This window comes from Dendrobates tinctorius, unplaced genomic scaffold (assembly GCF_039654945.1).
Source record: "Dendrobates tinctorius isolate UK_male_01 unplaced genomic scaffold, ASM3965494v1 ptg000116l, whole genome shotgun sequence".
Taxonomy (NCBI): Eukaryota; Metazoa; Chordata; class Amphibia; order Anura; family Dendrobatidae; genus Dendrobates; species Dendrobates tinctorius.
In genome coordinates this window covers 47,819,005-47,834,300 of record NW_027361784.1, presented here as the reverse complement: position 1 = coordinate 47,834,300, position 15,296 = coordinate 47,819,005, and the positions used below count along the sequence as shown (strand labels likewise).

The following is a 15,296-nucleotide window of genomic DNA, read 5'->3' as shown; positions in this document are numbered from 1 at the left end:
AACCCACAAGCGTATGTACCATATACTGTAACCACGAAGTCTCTGTACCATATACTGTAACCACCAAGCCTCTGTACTCTGTACCATATTCTGTAACCAACAAGTCTCTCTGTACCATGTACTGTAACCATCAAGCCTCTGTACCATATACTGTAACCCCCAAGTCTCTGTACCATATACTGTAACTCCCAAGCCTCTGTACCATATATTGTAACCACCAAGTCTCTGTACCATATTCTGTAACCACCAAGCCTCTGTACCATATACTGTAACCCCCGAGTCTCTGTACCATATACTGTAGCTCCCAAGCCTCTGTACCATATACTGTAACCACGAAGTCTCTGTACCATATACTGTAACCACCAAGCCTCTGTACCATATACTGTAACCACGAAGTCTCTGTACCATATACTGTAACCACCAAGCCTCTGTACTCTGTACCATATTCTGTAACCAACAAGTCTCTCTGTACCATGTACTGTAACCATCAAGCCTCTGGACCATATACTGTTACCCCCAAGTCTCTGTACCATACACTGTAACCCCCAAGTCTCTGCACCATATACTGTAACTCCCAAAGCCTCTGTACCATATACTGTAACCCCCAAGTCTCTGTACCATATATTGTAAAACCCAAGCCTCTGTACCATATACTGTAACCTCCAAGTCTCTGTACCATATAATGTAACTCCCAAGCCTCTGTACCATATACTGTAACCACCAAGTCTCTGTACCATATACTGTAAAACCCAAGCCTCTGGACCATATACTGTAACCACCAAGTCTCTGTACCATATACTGTATCCCCCAAGCCTCTGCACCATACACTGTAACCACCAAGTCTCTGTACCATATTCTGTAACCCCCAAGCCTCTGTACCATATACTGTAACTCCCAAGCCTCTGTACCATATATTGTAACTACCAAGTCTCTGTACCACATACTGTAACCACCAAGTCACTGTACCATATACTGTTCCTCCCAAGTCTCTGTACCATATACTGTAATCCCCAAGTCTCTGTACCATATACTGTAATCCCCAAGCCTCTGTACCATAAACTGTAACCACCAAGTCTCTGTACCATACACTGTAATCCCCAAGCCTCTGTACCATACATTGTAACCACCAAGTCTCTGTACCACATACTGTAATCACCAAGTCACTGTACCATATACTGTAACCCCCAAGCCTCTGTACCATACACTGTAATCCCCAAGCCTCTGTACCATATTCTGTAACCCCCAAGCCTCTGTACCATATACTGTAACTCCCAAGTCACTGTACCATATACTGTAACTCCCAAGTCTCTGTACCACATACTGTAACCACCAAGTCACTGTACCATATACTATAACTCCCAAGCCTCTGTACCATACACTGTAATCCCCAAGCCTCTGTACCATACACTGTAATCCCCAAGCCTCTGTACCATATACTGTAACTCCCAAGTCTCTGTACCATATACTGTAACTCCCAAGTCTCTGTACCATATACTGTAACTCCCAAGTCTCTGTACCATATACTGTAACCCCCAAGTCACTGTACCATATACTGTAACTCCTAAGTCTCTGTAACATATACTGTAACTCCTAAGTCTCTGTACCATATACTGTAACTCCCAAGCCTCTGTACCATATACTGTAACCACCAAGTCACTGTACCATATACTGTAACTCCTAAGTCTCTGTAACATATACTGTAACTCCTAAGTCTCTGTGCCATATACTGTAACTCCCAAGCCTCTGTACCATACACTGTAATCCCCAAGTCTCTGTACCACATACTGTAACCCCCAAGTCTCTGTACCATATACTGTAACTCCCAAGCCTCTGTACCATAAACTGTAACCACCAAGTCTCTGTACCATATACTGTAACTCCCAAGTCTCTGTACCATATACTGTAACTCCCAAGTCTCTGTACCATATACTGTAACCCCCAAGTCACTGTACCATATACTGTAACTCCCAAGTCTCTGTACCATATACTGTAACTCCCAAGCCTCTGTACCATATACTGTAACTCCCAAGTCTCTGTACCATATACTGTAACTCCCAAGTCTCTGTACCATATACTGTAACTCCCAAGTCTCTGTACCATATACTGTAACCCCCAAGTCACTGTACCATATACTGTAACTCCTAAGTCTCTGTAACATATACTGTAACTCCTAAGTCTCTGTACCATATACTGTAACTCCCAAGTCTCTGTACCATATACTGTAACCACCAAGTCACTGTACCATATACTGTAACTCCTAAGTCTCTGTAACATATACTGTAACTCCTAAGTCTCTGTACCATATACTGTAACTCCCAAGCCTCTGTACCATACACTGTAATCCCCAAGTCTCTGTACCACATACTGTAACCCCCAAGTCTCTGTACCATATACTGTAACTCCCAAGCCTCTGTACCACATACTGTAACCACCAAGCCTCTGTACCATATACTGTAACCACCAAGTTTCTGTACCATATACTGTAACCACCAAGCCTCTGTACCATATACTGTAACCCACAAGCGTCTGTACCATATACTGTAACCACGAAGTCTCTGTACCACATACTGTAACCCCCAAGTCTCTGTACCATATACTGTAACCCCCAAGCCTCTGTACCATATATTGTAACCACCAAGTCTCTGTACCACATACTGTAACCCCCAAGCCTCTGTACCATATATTGTAACCCCCAAGCCTATGTACCACATACTGTAACCCCCAAGCCTCTGTACCATATATTGTAACCACCAAGTCTCTGTACCACATACTGTAACCCCCAAGCCTCTGTACCATATATTGTAACCACCAAGTCTCTGTACCACATACTGTAACCCCCAAGTCTCTGTACCATATACTGTAACCCCCAAGCCTCTGTACCATATATTGTAACCACCAAGTCTCTGTACCACATACTGTAACCCCCAAGCCTCTGTACCATATATTGTAACCCCCAAGCCTCTGTACCACATACTGTAACCCCCAAGCCTCTGTACCATATACTGTAACCACGAAGTCTCTGTACCACATACTGTAACCCCCAAGTCTCTGTACCATATACTGTAACCCCCAAGCCTCTGTACCATATATTGTAACCACCAAGTCTCTGTACCACATACTGTAACCCCCAAGCCTCTGTACCATATATTGTAACCCCCAAGCCTCTGTACCACATACTGTAACCCCCAAGCCTCTGTACCATATATTGTAACCCCCAAGCCTATGTACCACATACTGTAACCCCCAAGCCTCTGTACCATATATTGTAACCACCAAGTCTCTGTACCACATACTGTAACCCCCAAGCCTCTGTACCATATATTGTAACCACCAAGTCTCTGTACCACATACTGTAACACCAAGTCACTGTACCATATACTGTAACTCCCAAGCCTCTGTACCATACACTGTAATCCCCAAGTCTCTGTACCACATACTGTAACCACCAAGTCACTGTACCATATACTGTAATCTCCAAGCCTCTGTACCATATACTGTAACTCCCAAGTCTCTGTACCATATACTGTAACCACCAAGTCACTGTACCATATACTGTAACCCCCGAGTCTCTATACCATATACTGTAACCACCAAGTCTCTGTACCACATACTGTAACCACCAAGTCACTGTACCATATACTGTAACCCCCGAGTCTCTATACCATATACTGTAACCACCAAGCCTCTGTACCATATACTGTAACCACCAAGTCACTGTACCATATACTGTAACTCCCAAGCCTCTGTACCATACACTGTAATCCCCAAGTCTCTGTACCACATACTGTAACCACCAAGTCACTGTACCATATACTGTAATCTCCAAGCCTCTGTACCATATACTGTAACTCCCAAGTCTCTGTACCATATACTGTAACCACCAAGTCTCTGTACCATATACTGTAACCCCCGAGTCTCTATACCATATACTGTAACCACCAAGTCTCTGTACCACATACTGTAACCACCAAGTCACTGTACCATATACTGTAATCTCCAAGCCTCTGTACCATATACTGTAACCACCAAGTCTCTGTACCACATACTGTAACCACCAAGTCTCTATACCATATACTGTAACCACCAAGCCTCTGTACCATATACTGTAACCACCAAGTCTCTGTACCATATACTGTAACCACCAAGTCTCTATACCATATACTGTAACCACCAAGTCTCTGTACCACATACTGTAACCACCAAGCCTCTGTACCATACCCTGTAACCCCCAAGCCTCTGTACCACATACTGTAACCCCCAAGCCTCTGTACCATATACTGTAACCCCCAAGCCTCTGTACCATATACTGTAATCTCCAAGCCTCTGTACCATATACTGTAACCACCAAGTCTCTGTACCACATACTGTAACCACCAAGCCTCTGTACCATACCCTGTAACCCCCAAGCCTCTGTACCACATACTGTAACCCCCAAGCCTCTGTACCATATACTGTAACCCCCAAGCCTCTGTACCATATACTGTAACCCCCAAGCCTCTGTACCATACACTGTAACCCCCAAGCCTCTGTACCATATACTGTAACCCCCAAGCCTCTGTACCATATACTGTAACCCCCAAGCCTCTGTACCATATACTGTAACCCCCAAGCCTCTGTACCATATACTGTAACCCCCAAGCCTCTGTACCATATACTGTAACCCCCAAGCCTCTGTACCATATACTGTAACCCCCAAGCCTCTGTACCATATACTGTAACCCCCAAGCCTCTGTACCATATACTGTAACCCCCAAGCCTCTGTACCATACACTGTAACCACCAAGCCTCTGTACCATACACTGTAACCACCAAGCCTCTGTACCATACACTGTAACCACCAAGCCTCTTTACCATATTCTGTAACTAAGGGGAGCTCACTGAAGACAAAGTAATCAGATCAATGGGAGTCATATGCAGTAAGGTCATAAGCTCCCCCTAGTGGTGTATCTCTGAATTGTCAATCCTAAGTATATGGGGGCAGCAATTAAATTTAGTCATTATAGTCATTAAATCAACTGCCGGGAAAGTAAATGTCTAAAAGTGAGCACTTTCCTCTTAATACCAGTGACAGAAACATTGGGGAAAACTATCAGTACAGACCAGTCATCAGTAAGTGTCTCGGTGTCTCCAGTAATTATTATTTCTGATGAAATGGAGATAAATGTGACACAATGAGACCATTCAGCAATATCTCTGCTGCACCAATTGAATGAAAACCTAATACCAGTCTGATGGGAATCCCCCCCCTTATGTCATGTGATCACTGGGTAATTATGTCTCATTAACGTCATTATTCCTAACACGCTGACACCGTCCTCAGACGTCTGCTGATCCGGACTTCTTCATATGTTCTTGGAAGGACTGAAATCTATGTACATAAATGACACATTCTTAAAGGGGCAGTAAATTTGAAGATTATAAGAAAAGAGAAAAAATATCAATATTTTTGATTTTGCATAATGGATCCCATTCTGACCCACGTCACAATCCAAGGGGCAAGGAAAAAAAGAATGTCTATGACTTTTATTCTTACCCTTTATGTTCATTGAGAATTACCTACTGTCTGTCGGACAAAGGACGATCTACTTACTGATCACTGGAGGTCTGCAGAGCTCAGTCCTTATGGAGTGGAAGGTGCACACACTTGACAATCACAGCAGTCCCATCCACAGGTCGAATATGTGCACCTCTGCCCTGTTTAATTGGTTGCTAGAGGTCTATCCAAATAGAGCAATGCCTAGTGGCAACTTCCAAATATCAGAACACATCAAACAAGAAAAAGGGAAGCTAGGATGCCATAAAAATGCAAGACTTTATTGAAAAATATCTTTACCCCGATGAGCGTTTTGCGCATAGCTTTTTCCCCTTTTGGAAAAAGCTATACCCGAAACGCGCATCGGGGTACCGCCACCATTTGAAGGTAATTTGCCAGCATATTTACTCTATATGTCTGCTTTGGACTTACTAGTGCTTTGTATATATTGATCTTCTCATATCACGCTGTTGATTTGAGCTGTATTTTTGCTCAGACACTTTGACACCAGACACCAGTGACATCACATTGCAGCTGATTTAAGCCTCTTTCTGCTCCAAATATCAGGACACATATTAGGTCATTTACACCATACACCCACTTTTTAATTGTCTTTTAAAGAGATTTTTCAATTAAGTCATGTATATTTATGACATCCTAGTTTCCCTTTTTCTTGTTTGATGTGGTTGCTAGAGGAGGTGTCAGCGATCAGACCCCCAGGGATCACTAGTTTATCCTCCATCCTATATATTGAGGATCATTTTCTGAGCTAGCTCTGATCACAGCAGATACTCTTGAGTGCTGGTGCATGTCACCAATGGAAATCTGCCCCTAGTTGGCCCCCAAATGCAAGGGGAGTGATTGCCCAGGTCCATTGCCAGGTGGCAGCCCTAGTCTCATCACTAGAACAGAGATTTTGTATCCCCTTATCTGGTTCTTCTGCAGCAAGAAGACCGCAGCAAGGAGATGCTGAATGGGGCACCTGGTGGTGCATGCACCCTGACGCGCGCTCCTAGATCTAAAGCATCTAAGATAAGACTATGTTGCCCCGTGCCAAAGACCTGAGTTGGAGCAGTTACACACATGACCCAATGCTTCACTCCTCTGGGCTATGGTCTTATGCCCCAGAAAGAGCCAAGTTCCTAATTCTGGCCATTTATAGGTGATAATTTTTGCAGACAGAATTACACTTTTAAGTCAAAGTAAAAAATGATGAGGGACAAGACAATTTCCAATGAAAATTCCCAGCAAATCCATAAAAACATGGAAGGGCGACTCCATGTAATTTAAATAAAAAATTGTGCTGGGAAACTGTTCAATATAAATAGTATAAATTCATATTAATTACAATAAAAATAAGGAGAAAAAAACAGTAGGAAAGATACAGTCATGGAGAAAACTTTTGGCACCTATGAAATTGTTCCACAAATTTAAGTATTTCTCCCAGAAAATTATTGATATTACACACGTTTTGTTATACACACACGTTTATTTCCTTTGTGTGTATTGGAATAACACAAGAAAAAAAATTGAGAAAAAAAGGCAAAGCGTACATAATTTCACACAAAAACCCCAAAGTGGTCTGGACAAAATTGTTGGTACCTTTCCAAAATTGCGGGTAAACAACTTGTTTCAATCATGCGATGCTCGTTCAAACTCACCTGTGGCAAGTAACAGGTGTAGGCAATATGAAAATCACACCTGAAACCAGATAAAAAGGGTATAAGTTGCCTCAATCTTTGCATTGTGTGTCTGTGTGTGTCAGACTAAGCATGGAGAACAGGAAGAGAAGAGAACTGTCTGAGGACTTGAGAACCAAAATGCTTGACAAATATCAACAATCTCAAGGTTAGAAGTCCATCTCCAGAGATCTTGATGTTCCTTTGTCCACGGTGTGCAACATAATCATGAAGTTTACAACCCACTGTAGCTAATCTCCCTGGACAGAGATGGCAGAGAAAAATTAATATTGATGAAAGGTTGCAACACAGGATAATCTGAATGGTGAAAAAGCCCCAGTCAAGGTCCAAAGAAATTCAAGCTGACCTGCAGGCCCAGGGTGCATCAATGTCTGCGTGAACTATCCACCCACATGTGAATGAAATGAAACGTTCTGGTAGGAGACGCAGGAGGACTCCACTGCTGACACAGACATAAAAAAGCTAGACTGCAGTTTGCCAAAATGTACGTGAATAAGGTAAAATCCTTCTGGGAAAGAGTCTGGTAGACAGATGAGACCAAGACAGAGATTTTTGGTAAAGCACATCATTCTATTGTTACCGAAAACAGAATAAGGCCTAAAAAGAAAAGAACACACTACCTACAGGCAAATATGGTGGAGGTTCAAAGATGTTTTGGGGCTGTTTTGCCGCTTCTGGCACTGGGTGCCTTGACTGTGTGCAAGGTTGAAATCTGAAAATAACCAAAGGATTTGGGGATTTTGGATCGCAGTGTAGTGCCCGATGTCAGAAACCAGGTGGCTCCTAGGTCATGGATCTGCCAGCAGGACAATGACCCCAAACATACTTCAAGAAGCCCCCAGAAATGTATGGAAACAAAGCACTGGATATTTCTGAAGTGTCAGCAATGAGTCTGGATCTAAATCCCATTGATCACCTGTGGAGAGATCTTAAAATTTCTGTTGGGAGAAGGCGCCTTCACATATGAGAGACCGGGAGCAGGTTGCAGAAGAAGAGTCGTCCAAAATCCCAGCTGAGAGGTGTAAGAAGCTTGTTGGTGGTTATAGGAAGTGATTGATCGCACTTATTTACTAAAAAAAGGTGTAACCAAATATTAAGTTGAGGGTGCCAACAATTTTGACCAGTTCATTTTTGGGGTTTGTGTAAAATTATGTCCAATTTTTTTTTTTCCTCTGTTTTTTTTGTGTGTTGTTCCAATACACACAGAAGAAATAAACATGTGTATAACAAAACATGTGTAACTTCAATAATTTACCGGGAGAAATACTTCATTTTCTGGAACCATTTCGAGGGTGCCAACACTTTTGTCCATGACTTTAAAAATCCATCATAACAGACACAGATAGGTGGAAGGTGGGAGAGCAACAAAAAATTGGTTGACCTAAAGATATTAACCCCTTTCCGACATCAGGCGTAAATGTACGCCGATGTCAGACTCTCTCCCTTTGATGTGGGCGCCACATCTTTCCTGGCATATGTCAGCTGTTTTGAACAGCTGACGTGCCCGGAACAGCAACGGGTGGAATCACAATCTACCCATGGCTATTAACCCCTTAAATGCCGCTGTCAGACTCTGACAGGGGCATTTAACATGCGCTTCCGGCAATTGCGCCGGAAATCTGTCTATTGGTGACCCTATCACGTGATCGCAGGTCACCAATGGGTCATCATGACAACCAGAGGTCTCCTGCAGAACTCTATGGTTGTTAGCGCCGGATTGCTATGAGCGCCACCCGGTGGGCGGCGCTCATAGCAAGTGAGCAATTCTGCTACATAGAGGTGATCTGATCATGGCCTGTATGTAGCAGAGTCGATCGGGTTGTGGCAGTTTCTCATCTCCCATGGAGACTATTGAAGCATGCCTAAAGTAAAAAAAAAAAAAAAAGTTTTTAAAAAATTTTTAAAAAATATAAAAGTTAAAATCACCCCGCTTTCGCCCCACTCAAAATAAAATAAAAGAAAAAAAAATCAAACAGAAACATATTAGGAATTGCTGCGTTTAGAATCACCCGCTCTATCAATAAAAAAAGGATTAACCCAATCGCTAAACGGCGTAGCGAGAAAAAAAATTAAAATCCAGAATTAAGTTTTTTTCGGTCTCGGCATCATTGCATTAAAATGCAATAACCGCCAATCAAAAGATCGTATCTGCACCAAAATGGTAGAATTAAAAACATCAGCTCGGAACACAAAAAAACAAGCCCTAACTCAACCCAAGATCACGAAAAATGGAGACGCTACGGGTAGCGGAAAATGGCGCAATTTTTATTTTTTTCAACAAAGTTTGGAATTTTTTTTCACCACTTACTTAAAAGAGAACCTAGACATGTTTGGTGTCTATGAACTCGTAACGACCTGGAGAATCATAATGGCAGGGCAGTTTTAACATTTACTGAATATGGTGAAAAAAAAAACCAAAAAACAACTGTGGGATTGCACTTTTCTTTTGCAATTTCAACGCACTTGGATTTTTTTTTTTCCCATTTTCGAGTACACGACATGGTAAAAACCGATGGTGTCGTTCAAAAGTACAACTCGTACAAGCTCTCACACGGCCATATTGACGGAAAAATAAAAAAAAGTTATGGCTCTGGGAAGAAGGGGAGCGAAAAAGCGAAAATGCAAAGCCAAAAATACCTCTGGTCGTTGATGGGTTAAGGAATACTTATGCAGTAGTAATTTTAGGAGTTTTTTTTACGGGTAAAGTAGCGAGTGAATCACCCTGTATAATAAATAAATGGTACTTTGTAAGAAACTTCCGGAAGTGACGGATACTTTATTATTTATTATAGTATAAAAATAAATGAAAATTTGTAAAAAAAAAAAAAAAAAAAACTTCTGAAAGTAAGAGATGATACTTTGTTTCTTTTTTTTTTTTTTCTTTCTGCGAGAAAATGCCAAATTCCTCCACCCCCCATCGAATGAGTCCCAGTGCCAAGGTAACCAAGCTACACAGGCGGCGTTTAATAGAGCCGGGCCGGGCCCGCGCCTGTGATTGGGAGCCTGTGTCAATAGAGGAGGATGTGGAGGGGTCACTACCTCCTGCTAAGTCTGCCTGGCACACACTGCACATACATGTCACACACATGCCGCTCGCGGGGCCCCACAACATGGCCCAGGCCGAGAGCAGGATCCTGCCGCTGGCCACCCGAGGGGAGTGGATCACCCTGGAGCAGACGCTGAAAGGGATCGACAAAGGGGATCTGGGAGCCTCTGAGACCGACCCAGTGGGTGACGACACTAACTCTTCATTATATCCAATACTTCTAGCTGTGCAATCTCCTAGACATGACGCTTCTTTATGTAATTGCCATTTATGCATTTTTCTCATTTAATGTGTGAGCGACGCCACTTATATAGTTATTGCAGGGGGGGGTGTTATTATATTACAATTTCCTGGCATAAGATTAACATTTAATAATGCTGTTACTGTAAGGGATTTACAAAAACGTGGCTGCTCTCTTTAAGAAACAGCGCCCCCTTCTACTATAGGTTGTGTGTGGAAATGCAGCTCAGCTCCTTGGAGCTAATGCAATACCGCGCACAAGGGGGCGCTTCTGTAAGGAAGCTGCTATCTACCTCTCTGCCCCTTTAAGCAGAAAAACAATAATATTTTATTACCGAGTCTGGTGGAATAAATTCTAATGTTTGTCCATGAGGAATATATCAGGTGGGCGCTGCCGTTGTACCAGTGCAACCGGCTGGCCGACACTGTGGGGGTCCTTGAAAAACAACTATCCTTGAAGTTTAATCCCTTAAATGCCTCGGTCAATGGAGGCCACGGCACTCAGGGGGTTAGAGAGAGAAAGAAGACGGATCCTCTCATTTAGCTCCTTACATGGTGCAGACAATAGCGACCGCAGCACTTAAGTGGTCTGAGACAAGGAGAGACCACCGGTCCTGGTCGAGAACAACAATTAACCTTTTAGATGCTGCAGTCAGTTGCCACCATAGCACTTAGACAGAGGGAAGGAGTCCCAGTAGTGCCGCCATACAGTGCACTAATAATAGCTCTGCAAATAATATTGCCAAACAGTGTCTCTATAAAAAAAAGAAGCTGAATAATACCATGATGTGCTGGAAAAAAATGCAGCTATACAGCGCCAAGTGATACTGCTGTGGAGTGAATAAATACATCCGCATAGTGTGCAAATCATATTGCCATACAGTGTCGCATACCTCCATGCAATGTCGCACTAATGATACCATAATGTAGTACAATAATGCTGCCAAACTGTGCCAAGTAATACCAGTATAGAGTGCACAAAAAATACTGCCGTATGGTGTTTAAATAATATTGCCATACAGTGCCGAAATAGTAATCAATTAAAGTGCTGAAATAATGCAGCCATAAAGTCCCCAATAATATCAGCACAAATAGCACTGAGAAGTATTTCCCAATTAATGCTGCCATCCACTTTTCAATAATGTGCTCATATTATACAGCCATACGAAGCTCAGTAATTCTGCCACACAGTTTCCAGATAACTTGACCATACAGCATCCGATTCCCCCACCATAAGATTCCTGCAGAACACCACCATAAAGTGCAAAAAAATACACAGCCATACGGTTTTAATACTGCTGCTATATAGTCTGTCAATATTACACTACTCAAACAACATTGCGGTAGGATTCTATGATAACGCCCCCATTATCTGCTCAAACTGTAAATGCCATGTTGCTAATTTTTTATGTAGAATAGACACTGAAAATAGCTGACAATCGGTGGTGGTGGTGGGGGGGGGGCAGATCATGAGTCCCCACTGATCGCACAAAATACCGCTCTAATGTGCACAGCTTTTGCATGCAGACCACACACAGAGCGGTGTACGGGCTAATTAGTAAGTGTATGGGTCTGTGCACAAGATCTCACAGAGCGGCGTATTGACCCAGACGTATTATACACCACTCTGTGCGGTCTGCATGCAACAGCTGTGCACATCAGTGCGGTATTTTGTGCAACCGGTGGGGTTACTAATATGTATATTGTATAATGACGGTTACACTTTGCAATGCCCGAATAATGCTGCTCCGAAAATGTCCACATGATGCTGCCATAACGTGACAGTGACACAGCACCGCCATACAATGCCTGATTAATACCGCCATACAAAGTTTATGAAAGTCTTCTAAGTTGTAAAGCAGCTCATCCTAGTCTCAGCGCCTCCCCGCACCCTTCACGCCTCCAGGTGGCTCACGGTGAGGTCCTGTACCCCATCCCCCCCCCCCCCCCCCCCGGCAAACATTCCTGGAAGCCGACTATTATTCTCTGGAGAGGAGATGACTGAGATAAACACAATGAAACAAAAACCGACTGAGTCATTGTAACCGGAACTGACACCCAAAGTATTTGTGTGTGGCGCCCAGCCAGCGGCGCGCACATCCCGGTACTGTAATACGGGGAGTTTCCGCATCTCCCAGTGACTCCTGTCCAATGGTTACATTACAATCCGCGACATGTTTCCCACCCAGATGGCCCGGGGCTCCACGTCACTGTGGAACCATCCTCTTCTTAGTGGACATCCATGTAGACCACCATGGTACAGTTTGATGACCTATCCCGTTATGGCACAGTGTACGGTGATGAGCACTGTACCGCTGAATGTTGGGGCGTACGGGGTGTCAGACCCTCACCAATCAAACAATGCCAAAGTACTGGAAAACCCGTTTACTCAGGGGGCAGTATAATACTTTGCTGATTCTTTATCATATCAATAGGAATCTGGTCTAACTCCATTCATGATCGCTGTGAGAGAGAACCGGCTGTCCATAGTGGAACGATTTCTTGACCTGGGAGTAAATCTCCAAGAGAAAACGGAGGCAAGTAGTAAAATCTATCTTCCCTTGATTAATTGTTCATCAGTATGTGTTACCTGACCACTTCTACAGTATAAGAGCAGAAGTTTTGGCAGTTTGCTGGTCTGGAGCATTCAAACAGGTGCTAACATCAGCAATAATCTAAGAGAAGCAATTGTGTCTGCCCATCAATCATGGAGAGGTTATGAAGCTATTTCCCCAAAAATTGGATTCCTTCATTCTAAAGTGAGAAATATTATTCACAAGTGGGAAACATTCAAGACAGTTGGCAATTCATTCTCACTAGGTAATGCTTAGAGAAAATGTAAAACAACTAAAGCGCTACAGCTCAGACTCTAAGGGTGCGTTCAGTGTTTGTTCAGGCTTTCACACAGTTGAATTTCCGCATGAATCCCGCACCTCAGCTCACTTGCATTTTTCTTTGCGTTTTTTAATGTATTTTTGCAACATGCTTTTTATGTCTTTTTGTCTCTCTTTGGTATGTTAGATTAGCTATGCAAAGATATAGATAGATAGATAGATATCCATGAGATATATAATTAGTGTCTTGCATGTGGTTTACTGTACATGTATTAAGCTAATAAATAAATGACTTGGGGTCGTGATAACCAGCCAAGGTAAAACAGACAGCTGGGGTTGATATTATCAGGCTGGGAAAATCCCTGGTAATTGGGCCCTTCTCAGCCTGAAAATACCAGCCCACAGCCACCACAGAATTACCATATCACATTAGATGCTCCAAGTCTGGTGCTTCACCTTGGCTCTTCCTGAGAGCCCTGGTGCGATGGCAATCGGCGTAATGGTAGTTGAGGTTTCTTGACAGTGTGCCTGCTGCTCCTGCAGTCGTCTCCGACCAATGTGCCTGATCACTACTGGTGGGAAGACGGGAACTTTTGACAACTTTATTATGCTGTAGAGGTGACGAGTAGTGATGAGTAGAGTTGAGCGAATTTGTTCTGGTTCCTCTTATTTGGCAAGCTATAGTTCTTACCGAATAAGCTGCAGAGGGAACCCGGCTTCCTGGATCGCTCCGGCAGCTTTCGGCTCCGCAGCTGCATGTCTTGCGGCTGTGTGACAGTCATGACACATGCATGGAGAGCCTGTGTATTGTGACTGTCACACAGCCGAGCCACTTGCAGCTGCGGAGCCGAACAGCTGATCAGCCAGTGCGCTCCAGGAAGCCGGGTTCCCTCTGCAGCTTATTCGGTAAGAGCTATAGCTTGCCAAAAAAGCAGGGACCCGAGCAAATTCGCTGAACTCTAGTGATGAGCACTGATTCTGGAGTTTGCTTCGGTTGCTCGGGTATGCATCACTAGTAACCAGTCTTCTTCTTCTTCTTAATTTGTAGGACGGTCGCACAGCGTTACACGTCGCCGCAGCCAGTTCTAAGGATGAGATTGTCCGACTTCTTCTGGTGAAAAAAGCAGAACCAAACCTTCCTGGAGGGGTAAACAAGCACCATGAGTTCTTATTATACAGGAATAATTTACATACCTGGCCAGAAAGTATGTGAACCCCCATATTATTAAACCTGAAAGTTGAACCAGGTCTTCTTTTCTTACATTAATGGTCCCAATGGTGGTGGCTTTACACACCTCCTGCAGACACCTGGCATTGTGCAGACACCTGGCATTGTGCAGACTTGTGTCGTCCTTATAAATCCCAGCCTACGATGCTCTGGATGAGCAGTTCTTGTGCTGCTGTTTCATCCAAGACAGATGACTGTTATGCACTAGGCCCTTCTGGGAGACATCTTTAAGGCCACCTATTTTGGCTGAGGTTGCTGGCAATGACATAACCTATGGAACTGCCGCTCTGAGTCCTTGAAAACTGCAGGTTGATTTTGCTGAGAATTTCCCCCATGAATGTGGATAGATATACCGAACTATGCAAAACTATTCACGCTTCATACTTTGCAGAATTGCTTCAACACCTGCTTAAAACTTTTGCACAGTACATACAGAACGTATCAGCCATATACCAGTATACGGTTCCTGGTTGATACTTATGTACAGTACTTATTATTGTCCTATGATGTTCCACAGCTAAAAGAGCAGCTACCCCTGCACTACACGGCCCAGCGACCCACCGGGGCCATCAGTGTCATCCAGACATTGCTGAGAGCCTCCCACAAGGATGCCCGACTCATCCAAGACAAGGTATGGGGAATTGTATCCATCCATGCAAGAGCCATGCTATAACACGGACATCAGGATCTAATGAACACAGATGTGTTTCGCCCC

At 43.5% G+C, this 15,296-nt stretch overlaps 1 protein-coding gene across 1 annotated transcript in view; it reads left to right on the top strand.

Moving 5' to 3' along the window:
- The first annotated feature begins 10,292 nt into the window (after positions 1-10,292).
- The window catches only part of LOC141101357 (uncharacterized), a 114,863-nt gene continuing 109,859 nt past the window's right edge, over positions 10,293-15,296 (top strand). The window contains exons 1-4 of the mRNA XM_073590419.1: positions 10,293-10,460; positions 12,955-13,056; positions 14,402-14,500; positions 15,099-15,212. Coding sequence (XP_073446520.1) covers positions 10,320-10,460; positions 12,955-13,056; positions 14,402-14,500; positions 15,099-15,212 — 456 coding nt within the window. The 5' untranslated portion in view covers positions 10,293-10,319. The remainder of the gene's footprint in view (positions 10,461-12,954; positions 13,057-14,401; positions 14,501-15,098; positions 15,213-15,296) is intronic.